The sequence below is a fragment of the Hypanus sabinus genome, chromosome 16, assembly GCF_030144855.1.
Source record: "Hypanus sabinus isolate sHypSab1 chromosome 16, sHypSab1.hap1, whole genome shotgun sequence".
Classification (NCBI taxonomy): Eukaryota; Metazoa; Chordata; class Chondrichthyes; order Myliobatiformes; family Dasyatidae; genus Hypanus; species Hypanus sabinus.
Genome location: NC_082721.1, coordinates 85,990,032 through 86,017,731, shown reverse-complemented (window position 1 = coordinate 86,017,731; position 27,700 = coordinate 85,990,032). Strand labels below are relative to the sequence as shown.

Sequence of the window (27,700 nt, the reverse complement as noted above, 5' to 3'; positions counted from 1 at the left end):
GAAGTTGTAATCCTCCTAGATCAAATTTCCATGTCAATTTTTCCAACGATATTCTTGACATCTTACCTTTCCAAAGAAATTTCCTCACATATTTGTTTAACTCTTGAAAAAACTTCTGGGGTAATTGTATTGGTAATGATTGAAATAAATATTGTAGTCTAGGGAATATATTCATTTTTATAGTATTTACTCTACCTACTAATGTTATTGATAATGCCATCCATTTATCAAGATCTTCCTGAATTTTTTTCAAAAGTGGTAAATTTAATTTGTATAAGTTTTTTATGTCATTATCAACTCTTGTATCTAAATATTTTATACCATTTGCTGGCCATCTAAATTGAGTTATTAATCAACATTGATTATAATCTCCTTTAGTAAGAGGTAAAATTTCACTTTTATCCCAATTTATTTTATAACCCGATGTTTTCCCATATTCTTCTAATCTATAAAATAATTTGCGTAGTGAATGTAATGGATCTGTTAAATAAAGTAGAACATCATCAGCAAATAAGTTAATCTTGTATTCTTCCTGATTAACTCTGAAACCCTTAATATCTGGGTCCATTCTAATTAATTCAGCTAGTGGTTCTATTGCCAACACAAACAAAGCAGGTGATAATGGGCAACCTTGCCTAGTTGATCTTGTTAACTGAAATGATGTTGAAATTTGACCATTTGTCACTACTTTAGCTTTGGGATTAGTATTTAAAGTTTTAATCCATTTTATAAATGATGTTCCTAATCCGTATTTTTCCAATACCTTAAATAAAAAATCCCATTCCAATCTATCAAATGCTTTTTCTGCAGCTAAAGCAACTGCCACACTCATTTCCTCCTTCTTTTGCGCTAAATGGATTATACTAAATAACCGGGTTACATTATCTGCCGATTGTCTATTTTTAATAAATCCTGTTTGATCCATATGCACTAATTTTGGTAAGCATTTAGATAATCTATTAGATAAGATTTTTGCTATTATTTTATAATCGGTGTTTAATAAAGAAATAGGTCTATATGATGCTGGTTTTAAAAGGTCTCTATCTTTTTTTTGGCAATACTATTAAAATAGCTGTTGAAAAAGATTCTGGAAGTTTATGCGTTCTTTCCGCTTGATATATTAACTCCATAAAAGGAAGAATAAATAAATCTTTAAACTTTTTATAAAATTCAGGTGGAAAACCATCTTCTCCTGGAGATTTATTACTTTGAAGTGATCCCAAAGCTTCTTCAACTTCCTTCAATGTAAAAGGCGTATCTAATCCCTTCTGTTCTTCTGTATTTAATTTTGGAAGAGTTATTTGTGATAAAAATTCTTCTATCTTAACATCATCATTCTTTGATTCTGATTTATACAACTCAGAATAAAAATTCTTAAAAGCCTCATTAATTTCTAGAGGCTTATAAGTAATTTCATTCACTTTTGTTCGAATTGCATTTATTGTTTTGGAAATCTGATCTGTTTTTAACTGCCATGCAAGAGCTTTATGTGATCTTTCACCTAGTTCATAATATCTCTGTTTAGTTTTCATAATTGCCTTTTCTGTTCAATATGTCGAGTGTATTATATTTTAACTTCTTAATAAGTTGTCTTTGTTTTTCTTCTGTCATATTTCTTTGAGATTCTTTTTCTAATTTTATAATCTCTTTTTCCAATTGATCTATTTCTATCATATATTCCTTCTTAATTTTAGAAGTATAACTTATTATCTGGCCTCTCAAATATGCTTTCATTGCTTCCCACAATATAAATTTATCAACCGAATGTAAATTTGTATCTAAAAAGAACTGAATCTGCTTTTTCATAAAATCACAAAAGTCTTTGTTTTAGTAGAATTGAATTAAATCTCCATCTATAAATTGATTCCTCTTTATCTATCATTATCATTATTAAAGGAGAGTGATCAGACAATATTCTTGCTTTATATTCCACATTTTTCACTCTATCTTGAGTATTTGTTGATAATAGGAAAAAATCTATCCTTGAGTATGTTTTATGTCTATTTGAATAGAATGAATAATCCCTTTCTTTTGGATTGATTCTTCTCCATATATCAATCAAATTTAAATCTTTCATCAATGATAGAGTTAATTTTGCTACTTTTGATTTTGTAATAGCCTTTGTTGATCTATCTAAAACTGGATCTAAACAAAAATTAAAATCTCCACCTATTAATACTTTATCATGTGCATTAGCCAAATTCAAAAAGGCCTCCTGTATAAATTTTACATCATTTTCATTTGGTGCATAAATATTCATAAGAGTCCATAGTTCTGAAAAAATTTGACAATGTATAATTAAATATCTTCCTGCCGAATCAGTTAATACATTTGGTATTTTAATTGGTAAATTTTTATTAACCAAAATTGCAACTCCTCTCGCCTTTGAGTTAAATGAAGCTGCAATAACATTTCCAACCCAGTCTCTTTTTAATTTCTGATGTTCTATATCCGTTAAATGAGTTTCTTGTAAGAAAGCTATATCTATTTTCATTTTTTTAATATATATTAAAATTCTTTTTCTTTTTATTGGTCCATTAAGCCCATTAACATTAAAACTTAAAAAATTCAATAGATTAGTCATTATTTTTAATTATGTTACTCCAATCTATAATAATACCTAATCTTTCAACTTTCATTGTATCCTGGGGAATCTTTTTAGAAGTCTCCATGTTGCTATGTGTGTCCCCACCAATCATCCAGACAAAAGAACAGAAGGAAAATAGAAAATAAAGAAAAAAACAAAATAACCCCCTACTAATGTTGTGAAAGAAAAAAAACACAACATTACCCCCCTATGTTGTACGGGTCATGGCAGTCGCCATGATTACACACGTGAATCCCGTAGTAACCGATTCAAAGCTCCCCAGCCCCCCCGCAACATAAAAAGTATATATATATAAAAAAACATACTATTCTCAATTATTATTTCTAAAATTTTACTTTTCTCCCTTATATCATCCTTAAATGTCCATCAGTTCCATTCGCTATCTCTGTCTTCATCTTTAACCATTACATTTAGAAGTCTCTACATTTAATTAGCGAAGAGATGGGAGTTTTTGTGCGAACACCTCCGCTTCTCGATAATCAGGAAAAAAATCTTTTTCCCTCCTCCAAAAACATTATCAGTGTTGCTGGGTGACGCATTAAAAACTTATAACCTTTTTTCCATAAAACATTTTTAGCTGGATTGAATTCTTTCTCTTCAAAAGGTTATAACTTATATCAGGATAAAAAAGAACTGGTTTCTCTGCTATCATCAATGGGCCTTTTCTTCTTTTAGCACCTTAGGCAGCCGCCTTCAAAATCTTTTCTTAAACATCTTATCAAAATTGATCGCGGATTTTGATCATCTTGAGATCTTGGTCTTAAGGCTCTGTGCACCCTTTCAATCTCAATTGAAGTTTCTTCTCCCATTTCCAATTTTTCAGGAATCCATTTTTGAAAAAAATTTATTGGGTCTTCTCCTTCGGTACCTTCTTTAAGTCCAACAATTTTAATATTGTTGCGTCTACTAAAATTTTCGAGCTTATCAATTTTTCCCACGAGTTGTTTTCTTTCTGATGTCCAGGCATCATTATCATCTTCCATCTTCTTCATTCTTCCATCCATTTCTTCCACTTTGACTTCCAAATCTGTAATTTTCTTTTCCATTTTTTCCTGTTTCTTTGTCATTTTATCAAACATAGCCTCCATATTTATTATTTTTTCTTTAATTACTTTTTGGTTACTTTTAATTACTTTTAATGCATTTAATTTATGCATTATTTGCCTCAAAGTCTTTTTTGTATTTTCAGAGGAACTTTCATCTTCTTCTCCATCTTCGTCTGATTTTTCCAGAGAGTCCGGCTCTCTCTCAGACTCACTTTCACTGTCGGTTTCAGTCGTTGCTGGGTTTTGTAGTTCTGGTTGCACTCGTTTGCGCATGCTCGTTCCTTTGCGCATGCGCAATTCTCGTTGATCTTTCCCTTTAGAAATGGCCGATGCTGCCGCGGTCTCCTGTTCTGTTTCACCAGTGGTGTGTTGTACCTGAGTCCGTGGTTCTTCGGTAGAAGTAGGCCTTGATTCTGTTCCAACTTGAGCGGTCTTCGCGGAAGTAGTTTTCTTCATCCTCTGTTTATGAGGCATAGCTTAAAACAATCCAGAGTAGTTTATGAGTAACCTTAAAAAAGTATTGATTGACTTTTCTTCACTTAAACATTAATTTATTAACTTTTTTTACGGGAGGGCTGAGTTCCAGTGTCTCGATCCTACGTCATCACGTGACATCCCCCCGTATTTCCAATCTTGATCAGACATTGTGCGATGTTTGTCTTTCTGGAGATGACCATGTTTTCTGACTTCTTGGTGTGGCTAGGCACAGCTCAAATGCCATCCATACATTTGCTGACAACAGACTATTGTTGACAGAATTTCAGATGGTGACGAGAGGGCATACAGAAGTGAAGCATATCAGCTGGACGAGTGGTGCCGCAGCAACAACCTTGCACTCAACAAAAGGCTGAAGAACCGATTGTGGACTTCAGAAAGAGTAAGCAGAGGGATCACATTTCAGTGCTCAAGAGGCCTCAGAAGTGTAAAGGGAGAGCAATATCAAGCGCCTGGGTGCAACATCTGAGGAACCATCCTGAACCTAACATATCGATGCAGCTACAAAGGTGACACAACAAGGACTACATTTTATTACAAAGTTTGAAGAGAGTTGGGCACTCGCAAATTTGTAACTGAAGAACATTGTAACTGGCTACATCACTATCTGGTGTGGGTCACTGCAAAGGATTGAACTGATGATTTCTTACATCCCTCACATACATGAGGAGTAAAAATCTTTATGTTATGTCTCCGTCTAAATGTGCAAGTAATTTATAATAAATAGAACAGTCAATGTAATATAGAGCACACTCAAATCAGCGTGAATTAATCAGTCTGATGGCCTGGTGGAAGAAGCTGTCCGGGAGCCTGTTGGTCCTGGCTTTTACATTGCGGTACCATTTCCCGGATGGTAGCAGTTGGAATGGATTGTGGTTGGGGTGACTCGGGTCCCCAGTGATCCTACAAGCCCTTTTTACACACCTGTCTTTGTAAATGTCCTGAATCATGGGAAATTCACAACTACAGATGCACTGGGTCGTCTACACCACTCTCTGCAGAGTCCTGCAATTAAGGGAGGTACACATCCCATACCAGGCAGTGATGCAGCCAGTCGGGATGCTCTCAATTGTGCCCCTGTGGAAACTTTAGGATTTAGGGGCCCATACCAAACTTCCTCAACCATCTGAGGTGAAAGAGGCACTGTTATACCCTTTTCACCACACAGCTGGTGTGTACAGACCACGTGTGGTCCTCGGTGACGTGGATGCTGAGGAACTTGGAGCTGTTTGCCCTCTCAACCCCAGATCCATTGATGTCAATAGGGATTAGCCCATTTCCATTCCTCCTGTAATCCATAACCAGCTCCTTTGTTTTTGCAACACTGAGGGAGAGGTTGTTTGCTTGACACCACTGTGTCAGAGAGGTGACTGCTTCCCTGTAGGCCACCTTGTTATTTGTTAGAGACAATCAATGTAGTGTCATCAAACTTAATTAGCAGATTAGAGCTGTGGATAGCGACATAGTCATGGGTATACAGGAAGTAAAGGAGGGGACTCGGTACACAGCCCTGTGGGGTTCCTGTATTGAGAGTCAGAGGGGTGGAGGTGAGGGTATCCACTCTTACCACCTACTGGCAATCTCAGAGGAAGACCATGATCCAGCTGCACAAGGCATGGTCAAGGCCGAGGTCTCTGAGCTTCTTGTCGAGCCTGGAGGGAACTATGGTGTTGAATGCTGAACCGTAGTCCAAGAACAGCATTCACACATAAGCATCTCTCTTCTCCAGATGTGAAAGGATGGTATGTAGAGCATTGGCTATTGCGTCATCTGTCAACTGGTTGTGTCAGCAGGCGAACTGTAGGGGGTTCAGTTTGTGTGGTAGCGAGCTGCAGATGTAATCCTTGACCAGCCTCTCAAAGCATTTGCTTATTATTGAGGTGAGTGTGAATGGAAGACATTCCAGTCAACGTCATCGAAGCAGTCCTGCAGCATGGAGGCTGACTGGTTGGGCCAACAGTGGACGGTTTTAACTATGGCTGCCTCATTTCAGCTTCTGCCTGTACGTCGGTAAAAGCAGGATCGAAGAGTGATCTGATTTTCCAAAAACTGGGTGAAGGAGAGCTTTGTAAGCATTGTGGAAGGGGGTGTAGCAGTGGTCAAGTGTGTTATCTCCACAAGTGCTCACCTGCATGTGCTGACAAAATTCCAGAGAGACTTTCGTCAGTGACACTCGATAAAAGTCACCAGCAATGATGAAGACAGCCTCTGGGTGTGCAGTCTCCAGCGTGTTGTACAGTTCCTTGAGAGCCTGGTCAGCATCAGCCTGCGGCGGAATGTACACCACTATGATAACAGCCATGAACTCCCTAGGCAGCCACCAAGGTCTGCACAACAGCACCAGGTATTCCAAGTCCGGGCAACAAAAAGATTTGAATGCATGTGTGTGTGGGGGGAGGGGGGGGTCACACCAAGCACTGTTAACCATGAAGTATACCCCCCCTCCTCCTTTACTCTTCCCAGTGAGGTTTTTCGACCTGTCCGCCCGGAACAGGGAGAACCCCGAAGGCTCAATGGCATGATCCGGTATTTCTTCCATCAGCCAGGTCTCCAGGAAGCACAAAACGTTGCATTCCTTTGCTTCCCGCTGGTAGATTCTGGCTCTCAGTCCACAAAGCTTGTTGAGTGTGAGCCAGGATTATGCTAGGGAGCAGCGGCCAACTTGCACACCATCTCAGCCTCAGCAAGACGCCTGCCCTTCTCCCAAGGCAGTGGCCGTGTGAGAGGCGAGTCTCCCATGGATCGCACAAGCAGGGGATCCCAATGTAAGAAAGGCAGCACATAGGGTCAGTCTATCATATCTGATGTGACAATCAACTACTTGAACAGAAAATGCTAAGAAAATCATAGAAATTAGTAGTATACTGTAGATTTGGAACGGAGCTCGCAAAACGGCTGCCGTACGCACTGCCATCTTAAAATCTTGAAGTATAGCTGTAGAAAAGTCAGCTTCATCATGGGCACTGGCCTCCCCAGCATCCAGGACATCTTCAGGGAGCAGTGCCCCAAAAAGGCAGCATCCATCATAAAAGCCTCCCACCACCCATGACTTGCCCTTTTCACATTGCTACCACCAGGAAGGAGGTCCAGAAGCCAAAAGACACACACTCAGCGATTCAGGAGCAGCTTCTTCCCTCCTGCCATCTGATTATTGAATGGACGTTGAACCCATGGACAATATCTCACTACTTTTTTCCACCTTTTTGCACTAGTTAATTTATACCTTACTGTAATTCAGTTTTTATTACATATTGCAATACTGCAGCCACAAAAAACAAACTTCATGACATATGCCAGCAAAATTAAACCTGATTGTGATCCTGCATACACTGTGTCTCTCATTTGAAGCTTGTGGCAGATGAGCAGTCCAGTTTCAGATGGTGTTGAAAAAGGATTACAAAACATTACTCTTGTCCATGATGTAATTTGGTAATTTGGTAAATGAGATGTTTGCATCTGCACCTTTTTCCATCCTTGGGATTTTCTGAATCAGGCTTAATACCAATGTCTTAAATGCATGAAATTTGCTGTCTTGCAGCAGCGCTGTACAAAGACAAAAGTACTCTAAATGGCAAAATAAATAAATAGTGCAAAAATAAATATATAGTGCAAAAAAAACAAGGAATAATGAGGTAGTTTTCATTAACTATTCAGAAATATGACAAAGGGGGAAAATGCTGATCTAATGTCCAAAAAGAGAAACAGATGAAAATACACATGGAATGGCAGAAATCTAAAGAGACTGATTGTTGGCCAGTGTGATGCACTAGCTTTGTTTACAGCATTAATCAGTGTAACACTGCTTCCTAGAGGACTACAGTCCCCCTCTATACTACATTGCCACCTGGTGACAAGTCTGTATATTGCTGGAAAAAATATCACATTGGATTCTCCAAAAATATTGTGATATTGTGCCTTGCAACATGAGTTTAGGATACCAACTCAGTTAGCAGTTCTATTTGTAATAAAGTCATGTTTACCTTCTACAAACCTGTGCTGATAATTGTGGCTAATGCTTTCAGTACCAGAGCCAAGTTCTTACAGAGACGGTGTTCATCAACTTCTGCTCCTGCTCTCAGTTAACATAAAACATCCCATACCACTACTTTAAAGAATACTTCTTATGCACATGAATATGTAGAGAATGGAGGGATGTGACCCATGGGCTGGCAGGAGGGATTAGGTGCCATTAGCTTAATTAGTTCAGCACTAACATTGTGGGCCAAATGGCCTGTACCTGCGCTGTACTGATCTCAGCAGGAACACCACATTCTTTGCCCGTATGCCACGCTTCCTGCAGTGCATGAGCAAATGACTGAAATGGGACAGCTGTAGTTTCTACTGCCCTGTCTGCAACTTGATGGCCACTACTCCGCCTACAGGGAGTCAAATTGGTGTCGCAGGGCTGGCTACCGTACTCCAAGCTGATCACCTCTGGTCACACTGACTTAAACCTCGTCCCTCAGACAGGATCACTTAGACACCACCTCCTTAGCTCAAACAGCAAAGTACAATCACCACTACAATGCAGGAATTTTACACACAGCAAGTTTCCTAATGATCTTAATTAGATAAGTATTGGTATATAGAATGAATTGTAAATATTATGCACCAAAGAACTTCCCAGCTTTTCAAAATTATGCCTTCAGATCTCTAACAACCACAGGAATAGAAAGTAGCTCGGTTTAACAGCTCATCTCAAAGGCACTATTTCTGAAATGGCGAAGTCTCTCATATTGCAATAGGGCTTTGCATTTGAGTTCAAGTCTCTGGAATCCAACCTGAACTGAGAGACTTGGCTCAAAGGATGAGCAACCTTTGAATCAGAACCCCAAGTACACGATTGCTATAACTTGCAGTAAGAAACAAAAATAAATACATAGCTAACTGGAAATATAATAGCAAGAGGGCACAGGAGCCTCAGGTCCCACACAACCAGGCTCACAACCTTCACATAACATGGATAACTTCACTCACCTAAATTCCACAACTACGCTCATCTACAAGGACTCTACAACTCATGTTCTCAGTATTTTTATTTGCACAATGTCTTCTTTTGCACATTGTCAGTCTATGTGTAGCATTTTTCATAAATTCCATTGTATTTCTTTATTTTCCTGTGAATGGCTGCAAGAAAATGAATCAAAGTAGTATATGGTTGCCACTCTATTAGGTACCTACTATACCTAATAAAGTGGCCAGTGAATGTATGCTCATGATCTTCTGCTTCTGTAGCCCTTCCACTTCAGCATTCAATGTGTTGTGCACTCAGAGATGCTCTTCTGCACACTGCTGTTTTTACGCATGGTTATTTGAGTTACTGTCACCTTCCTGACAGCTAAACCAGTCTAGCCATTCTCCTCTGACCTCTCTCATTAACAAGGCGTTTTCTCCCATAGAACTGCCATTCACCGAATGTTTTTTGTTTATCGCACCACTTTGTAAACTCTAGAGCAAGGGTTCCCAACATGGGGTCCCACGAACCTCTTGGTTAACAGTAGGGGTCTGCGGCATTAAAAAAGGCTGAGAACCTTTGCTCGAGAGATGATTGTGCATGAAAATCCCAGGAGATCAGTTTCTAAGATATGTGCACCACTCACATTCCACAAAGTCATGAAGGTCACATCTCTTACCCATTCAGATGATTGGCCTGAACAACAACTGAACCTCTTGACCATGTCTGCATTCTTTTATGCACTGAGTTGCTGCCACATGATTGGTGATTAATTGCATTAATGAGATTTACAGGTGTACTTAATAAAGTACATATTTTGATAATGCATTGAATTTGACAATCTGCAATATAATCGAGAGTGCCGCATTCTGCTGGCTCTGTGACCTCTCAGTACTAATTCTTAACTGATACATTGAATGAGGATTCTGGTTAAATAGAGCCTGTTTCAAAATTCGGAAAAAGGGAATGATTTCAAGTCAGGATCTCAAAATAATGAGGAAAGACTCAAGTAACTAAACCCAATGAGGCTTGAGTGTGAAAAACTGCCATCGAGCCCCAATGCTGATCAAAGCTTCCACACCTTCTTGAAGGAAGAATTTAAATTGTCCACAGAAAGGAAAAACAGTGAACTGTTAACAATTTACAAAGAGGATCCAGTCTTCCTACTTAGCAGTTGGACAGCTAGCTCTGTGGCAGCAGCCTGGCAGACAATACTCACAAACCTCGTGGGAATAAGTTCCAGTTTAGAGTTCAAGCACAAAATTTTAAGGTTTCCAGTGCAGCAGTCATTACCCTTCACATGCTAAACCAAATCCTTGTCCACTCTCTCAAAAGCGCACCTTGAAAATATTCTACCTTCTATTATTTCTTGTACATTTTAAGGTGGTACATACAGCTCATATGACTAAGGATAAGCTATTTAATTTGTATTCCAATATATCTCCCTACTGTGACATATGTAATATTGGAGAAACTTCATTAATTCATGTGGTTTGGACTTGTCTGAATCTTGAAAAATATTGGAAGGAAGTTCTTCAAACTTTTTCCTTACCTTTTAAAGTCAATTTTAAGCCTAACCCTCTGACGGCCCTGATCAGTATTGTTGCAGGACAAGATATTAAGCTGAAGGCATCTGATTTACATATTTTGGCCTTTTTAGCACTCTTATAGCCAGGAGGACACTTTTGAAAGATGTTTTTCTTTCTACTCACACTCAATGGTTATGCAACATTATGTCATGGTTAGATTTAGAGAAGATTCGTTGTTCAATTTCTGAATCTTGTCAAGACTTTTAAACACTATGGGGACCTTTTCTGAATTATTTTCAAAACCTGTTTAAACTCAGATGTTGGCTATTATTAATTTTTATTATATGAGAAGGTATTTTACCTTCTTTTCTCCTTAATGAACAGCTTTGGTCTTGGAAGGGGTTAGATTCATTTTTTTTGTAATAAATTAGTATAGTTCAATATAACTATTGATTAACTTATATGAATACAGGGTAATGAGATTGTTATTATGAACAGATATAATGTAATTGGTAGATTTTTTTTATCTTTTTGACCTTTTATATACACTTTCTTGTACTCTGTATTCTTCTATGTAGAAATTAATAAAAATATTGGAAAAAAAAGAAAAGTACACCTGCACATTTGGTAGAAAACTAGGTTTCAATCTGGTGTCCTGGCCAATATTCATCACTCAAAAACAGTTTTCCATGTGCACAAAATGGATGCCAAGATTTCTACATCACAAAGAACTTAAGGGAATCAGTTAAATATTTGGCCAAATTTTAATCGATTGCATATGAAGCTAATTTACTGTTAAAAAAGACAAGCAGATTTGGAACAAGAAATAAACAGGCTACTGAAAGAAAGAAAACTCTTCAATGAAGCAGCATAGACAGTTGCTGCGAGATGATATTACTGATGAGACAAATCAACTACCATGTAAACATCTAAAGGTGATAATAGATCTAAAGTCATATCAACCTAACACACAGGGTTCACTTGGGTGAGGGAACAGGCACGTTTCCAAAGACAGATGTTTGATTCCCCACTTCAAAATGCAAGTTTCAGGATGGTAGAGAGAAGATACACACCCACCTTTTCCATCATCCAATTTCTGCAGGATGCTCAAGTGGAAGAGATTCCCCAGGAAACACAGAAGTTGACTAATAGAAGTCTTAGAACTTGCAGGTCAAGTTAGTAATAAGGAAGGCAAATGCACTGCTCACATTCATTGCAAGAGGCGGGGAATACAAAAGCAAGGATGTAATGCTGAGGTTCTAAGGTTTTGATCAGTCTGCATTTGAAGTATTGAGAGCAGTTTTGGGCCCTATGTCTAAGAAAGGACAATCTAGCATTGGAAAGGGTCCAGAGGAGGCTTACACAAATGATCCTGGGAATGAAAGTGTTAGCATATGAGGAGCATTTAATGGCTCAGGGCCTGTACTTGTTGGAATTTAGAATAATGAAGGGGGGGGGTCCTAGTCAACCTATCAAATATTAAAAGGCCTGGACAGTGTGGACATGGAGAGGATGGTTACAATAGTGGGAGAGTATAGGACTAGACAGCACAGCCTCAGAATAGAGAGGTATCCCTTTAGAACAGACGAGAAGGAATTTGCTCAGCCAGGTGGTGAATCTGTGGAATTCATTGCCACAAATGGCTTGGAGACCAGGTTATTGGGTATATTTAAAGTGGAGCTTGACAGATTGGTTGGCAATGGAGTCAAAGGTTACAGGGAGAAAGCAGGAGAATGGGGTTGAGAGGGAAAATAAAACAGACTTGATCGAATGGTGAGAAACTCGATGAGCCAAATGGTCTAATTATGTTCTTATGTCTTATGATGTTTTGCATCAACAGAACTGCTTGAGTAGGGAGGGGCATGCAAAGATGTACTCCTAACAAATATAAAGGTGGGAGTTGAAGGAATCACAGGTTGAAAATTATGTTGCCAGGTAATTTCAGAAAAAGCATCAGGGATGGAGGCTGCAAATTCTTCTTGCACTAACATCCCATGTCAAAAAGAAGTTAGGAGAAGAGGAACTGGTCTTAATGAAATGATAAAATCTTAGGGCAGATTGAAGATAGGGAACAAATTACCCCTACCCACCCCGTTAGAAGGAGTGAATTTCCAACAAGACTGAAAATAGCAGCATTTATATGGGGGACTCAAGCATGCTCCCCAATTCCACAAGATCAAGGTTGAGTTCCTAGCTTTAGCTGCATTTCTTGCGTACGCCTCAAATTCTGCAGCTCTCCGTAAGCCAAAAATTCCTCTCAGCTTTGAAGTGATAGTGACAGAATCAAACACTGGGATAGAAATTCTTAAGATCCACAATCTATGAAGAAGAAATCTCTTCCCAACACAGTCTTAAGATGATGATACTACCTTGAGACCACAGAACAGAACAGTGCAGGAACGGGCCATTTGGCTCACAATGTATTCTGAACTAGCTGAACTAGTAATCAAATGTCCAACAAAACTAATCCTTCTGCCTCCGTCATACTCATATCCCCCTAATCTCTGCACATTCATGTCCCGGTCTGAGAGCCTCCTTAAATGATTTGAACCTGTTTACTACCACTGCCACCCCACAATCACATTCTGGACACCACCACTGCATGTAAATCAGAAACTTGCCCCACACGTTTGAACTGTACCCCTCTCACCTAAAAGCATGCCCTTTAGTATTAGACACTTTAACCCTAAGAAATAGGCACTGGCCATATACTCTCCATCCATGCCCATCAATCATTAAACTCTGATCATGTCTTCCCTCAGCCTCTGAGGCTTCAGAGAAAACAATGCAAGTTTGCCCATCCTTTCCTTACTGCACATACACTCTAATCCAGGCAGCATCTTGGTGAATCACATCACAGCCTCTTTGGTATCTGCCCCTGTCAAGTCCCCTTAAACTTAAATTAATAACACGCGGTCATATGAATTGGGAAGGTAGGTCAGAGGCTTTTGAAACTGCTCTGCCATTCAGTCAGATCATGTGAATCTGACTATAACATCAACAGTATTACCATTTATCCATGGTAACCCTTAACCCCCTTGAAGAATTTATAAGCCCCCACCTTAAAGATTCAAGACTAAACTTCTACCATTCTTTGAAAACAACTCCAGACACACACCCTCACGTGATTTCACTGCTTTTATTGGTTGCTCCTTAAATTCCTAGTTCTAGATTATCCCACAGGGGGAAACATCTTCTCACACCTACCCTGTCAGAATCTCTCAATCAAGTCTGCTCTTACTTCTGGCCTCCAGTAGATACAAGCTGGACCTGCACAGTGTTTCCTCACAAGTAAACCCATACATTCCAGGTATTAGTCTCTGAAACACTGTCACTAAAACAAAATCTGGGGAAATACTCAACAGATTAGGCAGCAACTGTGCGAAGGAAAATGGCCAACATTTTCAGACTGCAAATCTTCATCAGAAAGAGGAAGATGCAAGCTAGCTGGGTTTTTCCAGCTTTATCAACTCAAAGTAAAAACAAATTTGCTTCCTTATTCTGCAGGCTCATAAACCTGAAATGTTAACTATTTCTCTTTTCTCAGATGCTATCAGACCTGCTAGGTTTCTCTAGCATTTTCAGCTTTTGTTTCCGATTCCCTTGTATCTGGAGTTTTTTTTGTTATGTTCATCTCCCCTGAAGTGCTGTCAAATATAACATATCACCAAAACACTATACAGCAACCCAGATGTGATTTCAATAAAGTCCCAGACAACTGTAGAAGCGTTTTCCTGCTTTTCTACTCCATTCCTTTTACGATTAAAATGTAAGTCTTCTTCATTACCTGCTGTATGTGTATGTTAACTGTTACCAAGAGGTTACCAAGATCTTTATGAACACAAACATCCATTGACTTGTTTTCCCACTCCTCCTGTCAATGCATCCAAGCTCAGTTCCTCATATTACAATCCATTTCACCCATTAATTTGTTTACATTCCTTTGTAGAAATCTGGCACCCTCAAGTTTCCCACTTTCCTTCCATCAACCAATTTAACAACAATACCGTCCCTGAAAGATTAATGAGGTAACAGCAATTTAAGTATAGTAGGTGTTCCAAGGTGCTTTATAGCAACATTGTCAAACAGAAAGTGACATCAAGTCATTCAAGGAGATAATAAGTTAGGTGACTAGATGTTTGTCATGGGGTGGGTTTTAGAAAATATCTGGAGATAGAAGATTATAACTTCATTTGAAGATGACTCACTCACCAAAAGCTTTCAGGGGCTCCACAAGACGTAAAGTGAATAACTGCCCCTTCACGAGACCTTTCAGAAGCTTGGCAACTTCGAAGTGGCGGGAACCAATGACGCTCTGGCCGTTGATCGCCTCAATTAGATCCCCAACCTTGATGACTTCCACTCGGTCAATAAGGCTGCCTTCCTTGATTCTCTGTCAATTAAAACAGTGTTAAGGAAGGCAGGGGTAAGGTTAAGCTCTCCTGTTTCTTCATCATACTAAAATCCAAAGACTTCTTTGTCACTTTGCCAATGTCAAGGGAGTAGAGAAAAACGGAGCGTTTTACACCAAGAGCCTAGAATGACAGCATTGACATTGACAAAAGAATCATTAATGAGATAAGTGAAGAAAAGCTATGCAGCCATCATTCTACAATGATGGGGAAGCACCCATGGTACTGATCTCTGATGTGCAACGCTCTTTCAGAAAGGTTGGCAGATGTGAAGAGAAAGCTGCTGAGAGAGAAGTCAAACTCCCAGGTGGAGAGAAGGTTTGTCTTGTCTAGCTTGTAACTTGATATGGGCATGACAGACAAGAAACTCAGCAGGTCAGACAGCATCTACGGAGGGGAATAAACAGTTGACGTTTCGGGCCAAGACCTTTCATCAGGAATCCCGACAAAGCGTTTCAATACAAAACATCGACTGCAGAATCGCTTTTGTCTTGGATAGGACATTTTACTTTGATGTAAAGTAAAATGTCCTATTTTTGCTGTGGACTGGACCAGGTTTGAAATACAAGTGTCTGAGAACCACATTTTAATTTGCACAATCCTTTCACGAAGTGTCCTTTTTAAAATATGTTTAGGAAAAACCCTTTCAGATGGCTGCAATCCCCATTCTCCATCCTCCTCCTCCTAAAGTCAGAACACATCTTCTCCCTCTCTACTCTCAATACCAGTGCATTTCAACTTCCTGTACACCAGCCTGTCTTTAAACAGAGGAAACCCCAGGACAGAAATTAGAGAACCTTACAGCCCAATGTGTCCATAACAGCTCTTTTCAAAGGGTTTTTACAATTACACTCCATTGCCACTTTATTAAAGGAGGTATCTAATCCTACATGTTGATGGTCGTCTGTTCCTGAGCCCATTCACTTCAAAGATCAACATGTTGTGCATTTAGATTCCCACCCACACACCACTGTAACGTGTGGTTACTGTCACATACCTGTCAGCTTGAATCAATCTGGCCATTCAATCCGACCTATCTTATTAACGAGGCATTTTCAGCCACAGAACTGCCACTCCCTGGAAGTTTTTTGTTTCTCACACAATTCTCTGTAAACTCTAGAGACTACTTTGTGTGAAAGTCTCAGGAGTTTGAGATACTCAAACCACCCCGTCTGGCACCAACAATCATTCCATCCTCATTGTCACACTGATCACATTTCTCCTCCATCTGATATTTGGTCTGAACAACATCTGAACCTCTCGACCGGGTCTGCATGCTTCTATACAGAGTTGCTGCCACATGATTGGTTGATTAGATATTCACATTAATAAGATGTACATTTGTACCTAACAAAGTGGCTATTGAGTACTAATTTAGTGTCAGAGAGAAATTACTCACTTTTAATACTGCAGTAACCAGTAAAACAAATACAACAGAGATGGGTATGATGCTGTATATTGACACAGTATAGGTCAAATCCATGGTGCAAACGATTGCAAGGGTACATAGCAACACTTGGAAGTGGCTTACTAAAAAAAATTGGTGACGCTTAGTAGATGGAAGTGCGTATGCCTTTTACAGGAGCTTTGGAAGAGGTAGGAAGCACTTACTGGGCAGGTAATGACCACCCTTGACATGAAAGTGAAATGGTACCATGTGTAACACCCTGGCAAAGGTTTTACTGCTAATGTTGCAGTGATTTCATGGAATGGTCTTTCTGTAGAAGGAGTGTTCGGGTTACCATTGGAGATAAGGGATGCTTAGGAATGTGGGCCATCCAATCAGGAGAGTGGAACAAGAAGGTTCTAGATAACACTGGGGAACAGTTTTGTGACTGACGTTGGTGGTGGGTCTTTGTCCAACAGGAGATAAAGAGAGAAAATGCTGGAGAGACCCAACTGCAGGACTATTTGATGGAGCCCAGACACGGAGGTCTGCCAAGGATCAGTAAATATGGCTTTTGGAAGATTTGAGCTACAACCTGTGCACATTTGACTGCCCAGTTATAATGGGCCTTCTTGTTTTTTTTCTTTACTAACTCTTTGGTTAAGTTTACATTCCCAAATATACTTCTTCATAATAGTATGCATTCTCTTATTTCGTACTGACTGGCTATCGCAGAGCAGCAAATCACACAGCATTCACACAAACCGGGGTCTGGGTGGGCAAGACATCCCAACCCCATGGATTTGGCAAGACCAGTCATATACTCCATAGACATTCAAAGCCAAAGAAAGGTAGGCTCTCGCAACTGAAGCCAATGGTTGTTAGCAAAGGGCTACCAAGCAACATTTCCAGAGATGACCAGTAAAAGGGTGTTTCATTGTGGCGGCTCATCCAGGATTGAATTCATTGAACACTGCGTGATTGCCCTAAGAACTGATTAAGTGGGTTTGTGTTTAAGCCTGTGTTAACTATTGTCCAGGAAGGTGATTAAGATACGTGCTTATGGACGCCGCAGGGGTCAAATGTTGGTGCAGTTCAAAGAGATTACCTGTAGCTAACGCTTGTGTTCTGAGCAGGGTAGATATCCACAGCCCAGATGAATTACTGACTGGAGTTTATGAACACTATTAATGCTTTAGATAAAGTTACGATCATGGAGCAATGGTTTGGCCAAACGGCGGACAAAGATTCCTTCATAGATCAGATTAGCGCTGATGTTATGGGAGTGGATCTGCCTTGTACCATTGGAGTACCCAGAGAGGCAGAGCCATGCTTTCAGAGAAGGGAGTGTAGGCAAGGGTGCCGAATTGGAAGCCAAGTTTCCCATAGCTGAGGGCGGAGACTTTAAAGACAAGTAGCTCTCATTTCTGCGGAGCAAGGGGAAGGAGTGGAAGGTTTAATGAGTCCTCCAGCATGGGGTGAAAATTGTGAGCTGGTATTGGCCCTTATGTCCCTGGCAGATAAATGGCAAAGTGCACTGGCAGTAAGTCAAAGTTATAGTAGGCTGAGAATATTCTCGGGAGTGAAGCCCACCCCCAAGGGGGAGGAAGAAAACGAGACTTGGGTGCAGCAGACCTGTCAGATGCTGGATGAGTGGCAGTGCTCTGATAATGTGAAAAGACAGTGACTGGTAGAGAATTTTCAGAGGCAGATGTGGGAGTAGCTGAGGTCCTTGATACGGTAAGTGTTGGGTTGTCCAGAACTGGTCAAGAAGGGTGAAGCTTAAATTCTTGTGGGAACAAATATTCCTATTGTGAGGAGGCTAATGGGAGCCTGCAAGGAGAAAGCTGGAGAGAGCTTTCCGAAAACATTGCCCATTCACCGTGTTCAGAGCTGTTCTTGAGGAAGTGCACACCTGTTCTAGGCTGGATGATGAGCACAAACAAGGAACTGTGTGCTACACCCAGCCCAAACTCGTCACATCATGGCCTGGGGAAGTAGCTACAGTGACAGGAAGTGCCAAACTTCACGGAATGCCTGATGCTGAGGCTCTCTTGGTGGGTGACCGTGAAGAGGAATCAAATTTACCTGCTGGGGTACCAGTGAGGCCAAACTGCAGAAGTTGTTGATTGTACAGGCAAACAGGTTGACAGTGATCGTCAGGAGCACCTCGGAGAGGGAGGTCACTTTCAGGTGGGGAATGTCGATGGCATACCTTTTCCCAATGAATGTAATGATGAATTGGAGCTTCTGGAATTGAAATAGTCTGTATGGTGCCAAGTTCGAGATGAGGGCTGACAACAATCCATTGACTGATATCCTGATCTTGGCAAAATTAGATGCCACAGGCCATCACTGGTTGGCGGCGTTGTCTGCCTATGATTTCAGCCTGAAGTACCGGCCAGGGAGCCGGAACATTGATGCGGATGCTTTGTCCCGCAGGGCTGGAAAAGGATGGAGAGTAGGAGAGCATTCCTGCACTTGGAGTTAAGGCAGTGTGCCAGTTTTCCCTCACAGAGAAGTCAGAGGCAAGGCGAGGACAGGATCGAGTGGTGGATCATTTGGGAGCTTATGGTTGTGCCATTCCACAAGCTTACTTCCACCTGACCACTCTGAATACAAAGCAGTTGCCCGAGTTGTCCGGGGAAGTGGCCACCACTCAGCGAGATGACCCTTGTATTGGTACCATTTTGTCAGCTATTGCAGAAAGGGATACAACCCAAGCTGAAAAGGTGAAACACCCTGCCGTATCTCTACTGCTGAGAGAATGGAACAAACTGGAGCTGAGGAACCAGGTTCCATACTGGGTCACGTCTCTTCCAGACAGACCTCGGCATTCCCAGTTGGTTCTGTCTGTGAAGTAACAAAGGATTGTGTTGAAGTCACTTCATGATGATTCAGGTCATCTGGGGTTTGCCAAGACCTATGGATTGGTCAGAAATCAGTTCTACTGACCCCGAATGAAGCCCGAGGTCAAAGACTATTGCAAGTCTGCATTCAATATATTCAAAGATGCTGCCTACAATGCCTGCTCCTTTATCACATTTGCACAGTGTGGAACCACTTGGTCTAGTATGCATGGATTGCCTCTCTATAGACCCTGATTTCAGCAACACGGGGGATGTCTTGGTTATTACTGATCACTACACCAGATATGTTCAAGCCTTTTCTACAAAGGATCAGAGGGCAGCCACCATGAACCACCTTCTACCTCTGGGACAAGAGGTACATATTGACCCAGAGCCTGACGTGGATCTCATACCTACTAAGAGGATTCTGCGGCGAATTAGGAGAACAAAAGAAGTAGAAAGCAGTAGAAAGGCCTGGAAGGGACTTGACCATTGAATGTGGTACAGACCTAGAGAATGAGGAAATGGAGTATGGCATTTGCTACCCTATGCAAGCTCCCCAATAACTGACAAGGAGATTCCCAAACCTCCCCACTCTGATGGAGATGAAACAGGGGGACTTAGCAGTGGACAGGCAGGCTTGTGGCTGGACAATGAAGAGAGATTGGGCTCTAGACTGACTGGGAATGAAGCCGAGCTCAGCCAAGTGATGGAGGACTTGAGTTGCCCGAGTGATGGACAGGGAGAGGGCTCTCCATGTAGACAGGGAAAATCCCAGAGAGTGTCCCAGAGATGATGGGATAAGGAGGTTTCAAAGAGTCAGGAAATCTCCAGATAGGATGGGCTATGTCGCACTGGGGGAACAGAGTGCTGCACCTATTTCACTAGGGAGATGTCAGTATCATTTAGACATGGATCAGAGGTTCTGAGGTCATGAAATTCCTTTGAAAACTGTATTATTGATGAGGGGATTATTTCTAGTCATGAGGACATGATATTTTGGTGGGGGAGAGTGTAGCACCCTGACAAAGGTTTTACTGCTAATGTTTCAGGGTATTTCATGTAATGGTCTTTCTGTAGAAGCAGTGTTTGGGTTACTGCTGGAGATGAGGGATGCTTAGGAAAGTGACCCATCCAATCAGGAGAGTGGAGCAGGGAGAAGGATCTACAGAATGCTGGGGAGCAGTTCTGTGACTGACACCAGTGGTGGGTTTTTGTTCAGGGGGAGATAAAGAGAGAAGACGCTGGAGAGAGCCAGTCGCAGGATTCGATCTGGTGGGAAAACACAATTCGATGGAGCCCAGACACAGAGGTCTGTTGAGGATTGTCAATATGGCTTTTGGAAGGTTTGAGCTCCAACCTGTGCACATTTGAATGTTTAATTATAATGGGCTCTTTTTGGGTTTTTTTCGTCTTTACTAACTCTTTGGTTAAGTTAATATTCCCAGACATATTTCTTGTTTAATTGTACGCAGTGTGCGATCCATTATTTCATGCTAACTGGTAGTAAATCACACAGCATTCACACAAACTGGGGTCTGGATGGACAAGACATCCTATCCGCACGGATTTGGCAGGACCAAAGTCATATACCCTCTGACGTACAAAGGTGGATTCTTGCCATAGAATCCAGTGGCTGTTAGCGAGGGGCTAACAAGCTGCATTTCCGGTGATGCTCAGTAAAAGGGGGTTTCAAGTGTTTCTGGATTATGCAGTAGTCCTCTTCAGCAATGGATGCAGAAGTTACTACAAATAGTACTGTTACACCCAGTACCGATTTGCTGGGCATAATTTTTCAACAAGAGATGTCAAACTTAGTGGAATTCCAGTGTTGCACATTAATTTCCAATCTCCTGGTCTGCTGTATATATCTGGGTCAGGCCTGATAACCTCCTGGGTATTGACCCTTTCCAGGCATAGCTAGAGGGGTGACGAGTCTGCATTCTTCAGTCACAACCCCCAGAGACCTACTCTTGGTCTCCACATGATAGGAATGCATGTCCCAAAACACTGCAGCTGTCCTGGCAGTTCCTAGGAATTGCTGGCAGTCCTGCTGTCAGGCTTAGAACAATGAGTGACCAGATGAGAAGTAGACCTCACAAGAACAGGCAACCCACAGGACACAAGCTGTGTTCCATGGCAATACAGCAAAACAGAAAGCAACTTGCAAGGTTCGAATTAATGGCTGTGGCATCATTCCTAATTTCCTGCAGCAACACCATTTCATGAACAGCAGCTCTACCTAGTGGTGATGTTACCACGTTCAGAAGCAACCAACTCCAAGCATCTCCAAACCAGTTCCAGAAGGACTTTTAGGTAGCTCTCAATTAAAAGGTAGAATTAACAAGAAAGATAATGCAAGGATTTTCCAGTCCAATATTGAAAGCATGCAGCACAGAGATCATACCAATAGGACAGCTTCTAATAAGAGATACACAAGCAGCCAAACACTGGGAGTGCTGGGGATCAAGTAAAATTAAGAGCAAGATCTGAATTACTGTGAGAGTTCTTTACCCTTTCATTGCAGACCACAATATCCTACAATATCAAATCTGTGTTCCCTTCAAGACCACACCAATGTCACAACTATAATTGAAAAAGTTATTACTTATGATGAACACTGGGACAACTACCATTTAGACATCCTGAGTGTTTACTTTAAGAATCTGTTTAGATTTTGAGAGTTTACTTTCTCAAGCCTCTTCCAAAAAGACCAGCACAACTTAGGTCTGCAAATCCTGCAGGTTGTAGATTTCAGGTATATCACTGCTAGGAACTTGGCTCTTAGTGGCACAATGCAAAAATCCTTTTTGCAAGGGCAGGAATGCAAGCTGCACACCATAAAAAACGTAGGCAGATGTGCCACACAGCTGTAATTAGGTGAGATGCTACTTGTTTCAGAACCATCAGGTACGGGAATTACAAGGTATCTGATCGCAAGACCCTTCAACAGATTGTAAGAACCAACGAGAGAACCATCGAGGTCTCTCCCTCCACCCGACCCCATCCAGAACACATCAGCAGCTCTGCTTTCACAGAACCCTCTAACCTTCAATTACATCCCACAATCTCTCAGCCCTCATACCATCAGGCAGAAGGTACTGCAGTACAAGAACAAAGACTGCTAGGCTGGGTAAGGGCTTCTTCCCCCAGGCTGTGAGACTTCTGAACACCCTACCACCACCCAGTGCACATTATTTATGACAACGGCACTATCAGCAATACTGTTGTATATTTAACTAAATGTCGTATATGCACTTAATTGCATACCTACAGAATACTTTTTTAAAATCTGCTATTATTGTCTTATTTTATGTCCAGTATGTGATAATATGTACTGTGTTTTACACCTTGGTCCATGAAGATTGTTGTTTCATTTAGCTGCATACGTGTGTGATTGAATGACACTAAACGAACTAGCCCAACCCCTGAAACAGAGCACATCACTTACTTAGCACAATCAATTGAAGGCTGTTGGCCACAAACTTTTAGCTGTTTAAATTTAAGTTCAATTTAGGGATGGCACTGCAACACACACAAAATGCCGGAGGAACTCAGCAGGCCAGGCAACATCTATGAGAAAGAGTACAATCGACATTTCAGGCTGAGACCCTTCATCATGAAGAGTCTTGGCCAAAACATCAACTGTTTACATTTTTTTCCCATAGATACTGACTGACCTGCTAAACTATTCCAGCATTTTGTGTGTGTTGCTTTGGATTTCAGTATCTGCAGATTTTCTCATGTTAGGAATGGCCCTGAATGCTGATCTTCCCAAAAGTGCCCACATTCTATAAAAGTGAAATCATCTGCACATGCTGGAATGCAAATGTCCAAAACCAAGGCACAAGTTACATGCAAATTGGAAGTGTTATTTGCATTGCTTTCTCTGGACTGCATTCCAATGCGAGATAAAAAGGCAATATACAACCCAAGACCTTCAAACACTTTTCATGTCATCCTGAACTCACCTTTATGAATGCATAGCCTGCTCCATTATCCGTGATAGTCAGCCCTAAAGCATCTTCTGACTTGTAGATCTCCACTTCTTTTTTCTGCCCTTTAACATGGGCAAAGATGAAATCCTCCAGGCCAATCTGGCCACCCAGGAGCTTGTCCATGTCCACTTTATGGGTGTTCAAAGTGCAGAACATGATCTGTTAATAAGTAGAGGAACACATACAAGTTCACTTCAACCAGTATTTTGTCCATAGCAGGAAAATAATTGCTGAAAATTATTTAGTTCATAATGCAGTCCTATGCCTCTACTTGCCCTTCTTATAATCCTGACAGTACACTGTCGAGTTTTCTACCTCATTTTACTTAGCTTTTTCTCATGGCAACTATTTAATTCAACTCAAAAATCTTCTGTTAATATAGTCCTATTCACATCAGTTGAAAAAATTTATGCTAAACGTCCAAAAGGGTTTATAGCTCATTTCAATGACAATCATTTGAGTTCCTAGTTCTGGTCTCCAACACAAATGGAAATACCCTCTCCATTGCTCTATCCAGCAACTTTAAATGTTGGCACCGTATTCCCGTAGGCCACTCAAAATTACAGCTTATCACTTCATACTCAAATATTAGGCTTCCAAAGCCAGGGCAGAGTTCATTCAGTCCCTTAAGCCCATTCTATCATATGGTAGAGCTGCAGTTAACCTGTGACTTTCATTACCCCCATATCCCTCTGGCACAGCAGAGTCTGGCCCTGTAGCTCAGAAGAGTACAGAAGGGAAAAGGAAGGCAGTAGTAATAGGGGACTCTATAGTTAGGGGGTCAGACAGGCTATTCTGCGGACATAGAAAAGAAACTCAGATGGTAGTTTGCCTCCCAGGTGCCAGTGTCCGGGATGTTTCCGATCGTGTCCAAGATATCCTGCGGTGAGAGGGAGAACAGCCAGAAGTCGTGGTACATATTGGTACCAATGACATAGGTAAGAAAAGGGAAGAGGTCCTGAAAAAAGACTACAGGGAGTTAGGAAGGAAGTTGAGAAGCAGGACCTCAAAGGTAGTAATCTCGGGAATACTGCCTGTGCCACGCGACAGTGAGAATTGGAATAGACTGAGGTGGTGGATAAATGTGTGGCTGAGGGATTGGAGCACGGGGCAGGATTCAGATGTCTGGATCATTCTGACCTCTTCTCGGGTAGGTGTGACCTGTATAAAAAGGACAGGTTGTACTTGAATCCCAGGGGGACCAATATCCTGGTGGGGAAGTTTGCTAAAGCTACTGAGGAGAATTTAAACTAGAATTGTTTGGGGGGGGGGGGGGGAGAGGGAGGTGGAAACCAAACTGAAGAGACAGGGGAAGAGGAGGCAGGCTCACAAATAGAGAAAGCTTGTAGAAAGTGCGAGAGGGAGGATAGGCAGGTGATAGAGAAGGGAAGCGCTCAGACCGAAGGTTTGAGATGTGTGTTTTAACACAAAGAGTGTTGCGAACAAAGTGGATGAACTTAAAACCTGGATCAGTACTTGGAGATATGATGTGGTGGCCATTACAGAGACTTGGATGGCTCAGGGACACGAATGGTTACTTCAAGTGCCAGGCTTTAGATGTTTCAGAAAGGACAGGGAGGGAGGAAGGTGGGGGCATGGCACTATTGATCAGAGATAGTGTCATGGCAGCAGAAAAGGTGGATGCCATAGAGGGATTATCTACGGAGTCTGTGGGTGGAGGTTAGGAACAGGAAGGAGTCAATAACTTTACTGGGCGTTTTTTTTTTAAATAGTCCGCCCAATAGTAACAGGCATATCAAGGAGCAGATAGGGAAACAGATCCTGTAAAGGTGTAATAATAACAGTTGTCGTGATGGGAGATTTTAATTTCCCAAATATTGATTGGCATCTCCCGAGAGCAAGGGGTTTAGATGCGGTGGAGTTTGTTAGGTGTGTTCAGGAAGGTTTCTTGACACTATATGTAGATAAGCCTACAAGAGAAGGGGCTATACTTGATCTGGTATTGGGAAATGAACCTGGTTAGGTGTTAGATCTCTCAGTGAGAGCGCATTTTGGAGACAGTGATCATAATTCTGTTTCCTTTACAATAGCATTGGAGAGAGATAGCAACAGACAAGGTAGAAAAGCATTTACAGACAGACAGATATACTTTATTGATCCCGCGGGAAATTGGGTTTCATTACAGCAGCACCAACCAAGAATAGTGAAGAAATATAGCAATATAAAACCATAAATAATTAAATAATAATAAATTAATCATGCCCAGTGGAAATTAGTCCAGGACCAGCCAATTGGCTCAGGGTGTCTGACACTCCGAGGGAGGAGTTGTAAAGTTTGATGGCCACAGGTAGGAATTACTTCCTATGACGCTCAGAGTTACATCTCAGTAGAATGAGTCTCTGGCTGAACGTACTCCTATGCCTAACCAGTACATTATGGAGTGGATGGCAGTCATTGTCCAAGATGGCATGCAACTTGGACAGCATCCTCTTTTCAGACACCACCATCAGAGAGTCCAGTTCCACCCCCCACAACATCACTGGCCTTACGAATGAGTTTGTTGATTCTGTTGGTGTCTGCTACCCTCAGCCTGCTGCCCCAGCACACAACAGCAAACATGATAGCACTGGCCACCACAGCCTCGTAGAATTTCCTCAGCATCATCCGGCAGATGTTAAAGGACCTCAGTCTCCTCAGGAAATAGAGATGGCTCTGACCCTTCCTGGAGTAAGGGGAATTATGAGGCTATCAGGCAAGAAATTGGGAGGCTTAAATTGGAAACAGATGCTCTCAGGGAAAAGTACAGAAGAAATCTGGCAAATATTCAGGGGATATTTGTGCAGAGTTCTGTATAGGCATGTTCCAATGAGACAGGGAAGATATGGTAGGGTACAGGAACTGTGGTGTACAAAGGCTGGAATAAATCTAGTCAGAAAAGAAAAGCTTATAAAAGTTTCAGACAGCTAGGTAATGTTACAAATCTAGAAGATTATAAGGCTAATAGGAAGGAGCTTAAGGAGGAAATTAGGAAAGCCAGAAGGGGCCATGAAAAGGCCTTTGCGGGCAGGATTAAGGAAAACCCCAGGGCATTCAACAAGAATGTGAAGAACAAGAGGATAAGATGCAAAAGAATAGGACCTATCAAGTGTGATAGTGGGAAGATGTGTATGGAACCGGAGGAAATAGCAGAGGTACTTAATGAATACCTTACTTCAGTATTCACTATGGAAAAGGATCTTGGTAATGACTTTCAGCATACTGTAAGGCTTGAGCATGTAGACATTAAGAAAGAGGAAGTGCTGGAGGTTTTGGAAAGCATCAAGTTGGATAAGTTGCTGGGACTGGATGAGATGTACCCCAGGCTACTGTGGGAGGCGAGGGAGAAGATTGTTGAGCCTCTGGTGATGATCTTTGCATCATCGATGGGGACAGGAGAGGTTCTGGAGGATTGGAGGGTTGCAAATGTTGTTCCTTTATTCAAGAAAGGGAGTAGAGAAAGCCCAGGAAATTATAGACCAGTAAGTCTTACCTCAGTGGTTGGTAAGTTGATGGAGAAAATCTTGAGAAGCAGGAATTATGAACATTTGGAGAGGCATAATATGATTAGTAGTAGTCAGCATGGCTTTGTCAAGGGTAGGTCGTGCCTTATGAGCCCGATTGAATTTTTTGAGGATGTGACTAAATACATTGATGAAGGAAGAGCAGTAGATATAGTGTATATGGATTTCAGCAAGGCATTTGATAAGGTACCCCATGCAAGGCTTATTGAGAAAGTAAAGAGGCATGGGATCCAAGGGGACATTGCTTTGTGGATCCAGAACTGGCTTGCCCACAGAAGGCAAAGAGTGGTTGTATACGGGTCATATTCTGCATGGAGGTCAGTCACCAATGGGGTGCCTCAGGGATCTGTTCTGGGACCCTTACTCTTTGTGTATTTTATAAATGACCTGGATGAGGAAGTAGAGGGATGGGTAAGTAAGTTTGCTGATGACACAAAGGTTGAAGGTGTTGTGGATAGTGTGGCTGTCAGAGGTTACAGTGGAACATTGATAGGAAGCAAAACTGGGCTGAGAAGTGGCAGATAGAGTTCAACCCAGATAAGTGTGAACTGTTTCATTTTGGTAGGTCAAATATGACAGCAGAATATAGCATTAATGGTAAGACTTGGCAGTGTGGAGGATTAGAGGGATCTTGGGGTCCGAGTCCATAGGATTCTCAAAGCAGCTGCGCAGGTTGTCTCTATGGTTAAGAAGGCGTACGGTGTATTGGCCTTCATCAATCGTGAAACTGAAGTTAGGAGCCGAGAGGTAACGTTGCAGCTATTTAGGACCCTGGTCATACCCTACTTGGAATACTGTGCTCAGTTCTGGTCACCTCACTACAGGAAGGATGTGGAAGCCATAGAAAGGGTGCAGAGGAGATTTACAAGAATGTTGCCTAGATTGGGGAGGATGCCTTATG

General features: G+C 41.4%; 2 protein-coding genes across 2 annotated transcripts in view; both read right to left on the bottom strand.

The window, feature by feature from the left end:
- LOC132406548 (PDZ domain-containing protein GIPC1-like) overlaps nt 1-27,700 on the bottom strand; it is a 78,313-nt gene that overhangs the window by 36,111 nt on the left and 14,502 nt on the right. The window contains exons 2-3 of the mRNA XM_059992360.1: nt 23,252-23,437; nt 14,845-15,025 (exon numbers count right to left, since the gene is read on the bottom strand). Of these exons, the coding sequence (XP_059848343.1) occupies nt 14,845-15,025; nt 23,252-23,437 (367 nt within the window). The remainder of the gene's footprint in view (nt 1-14,844; nt 15,026-23,251; nt 23,438-27,700) is intronic.
- On the bottom strand, nt 3,182-6,391 carry LOC132405886 (uncharacterized). Its single transcript, XM_059990868.1, has 2 exons — nt 6,278-6,391; nt 3,182-4,130 (listed from the first exon to the last, which is right to left on the bottom strand). The coding sequence occupies exon 2, from the start codon at nt 4,126-4,128 to the stop codon at nt 3,280-3,282; it is 849 nt and encodes a 282-aa protein (XP_059846851.1). The 5' UTR covers nt 4,129-4,130; nt 6,278-6,391; the 3' UTR covers nt 3,182-3,279.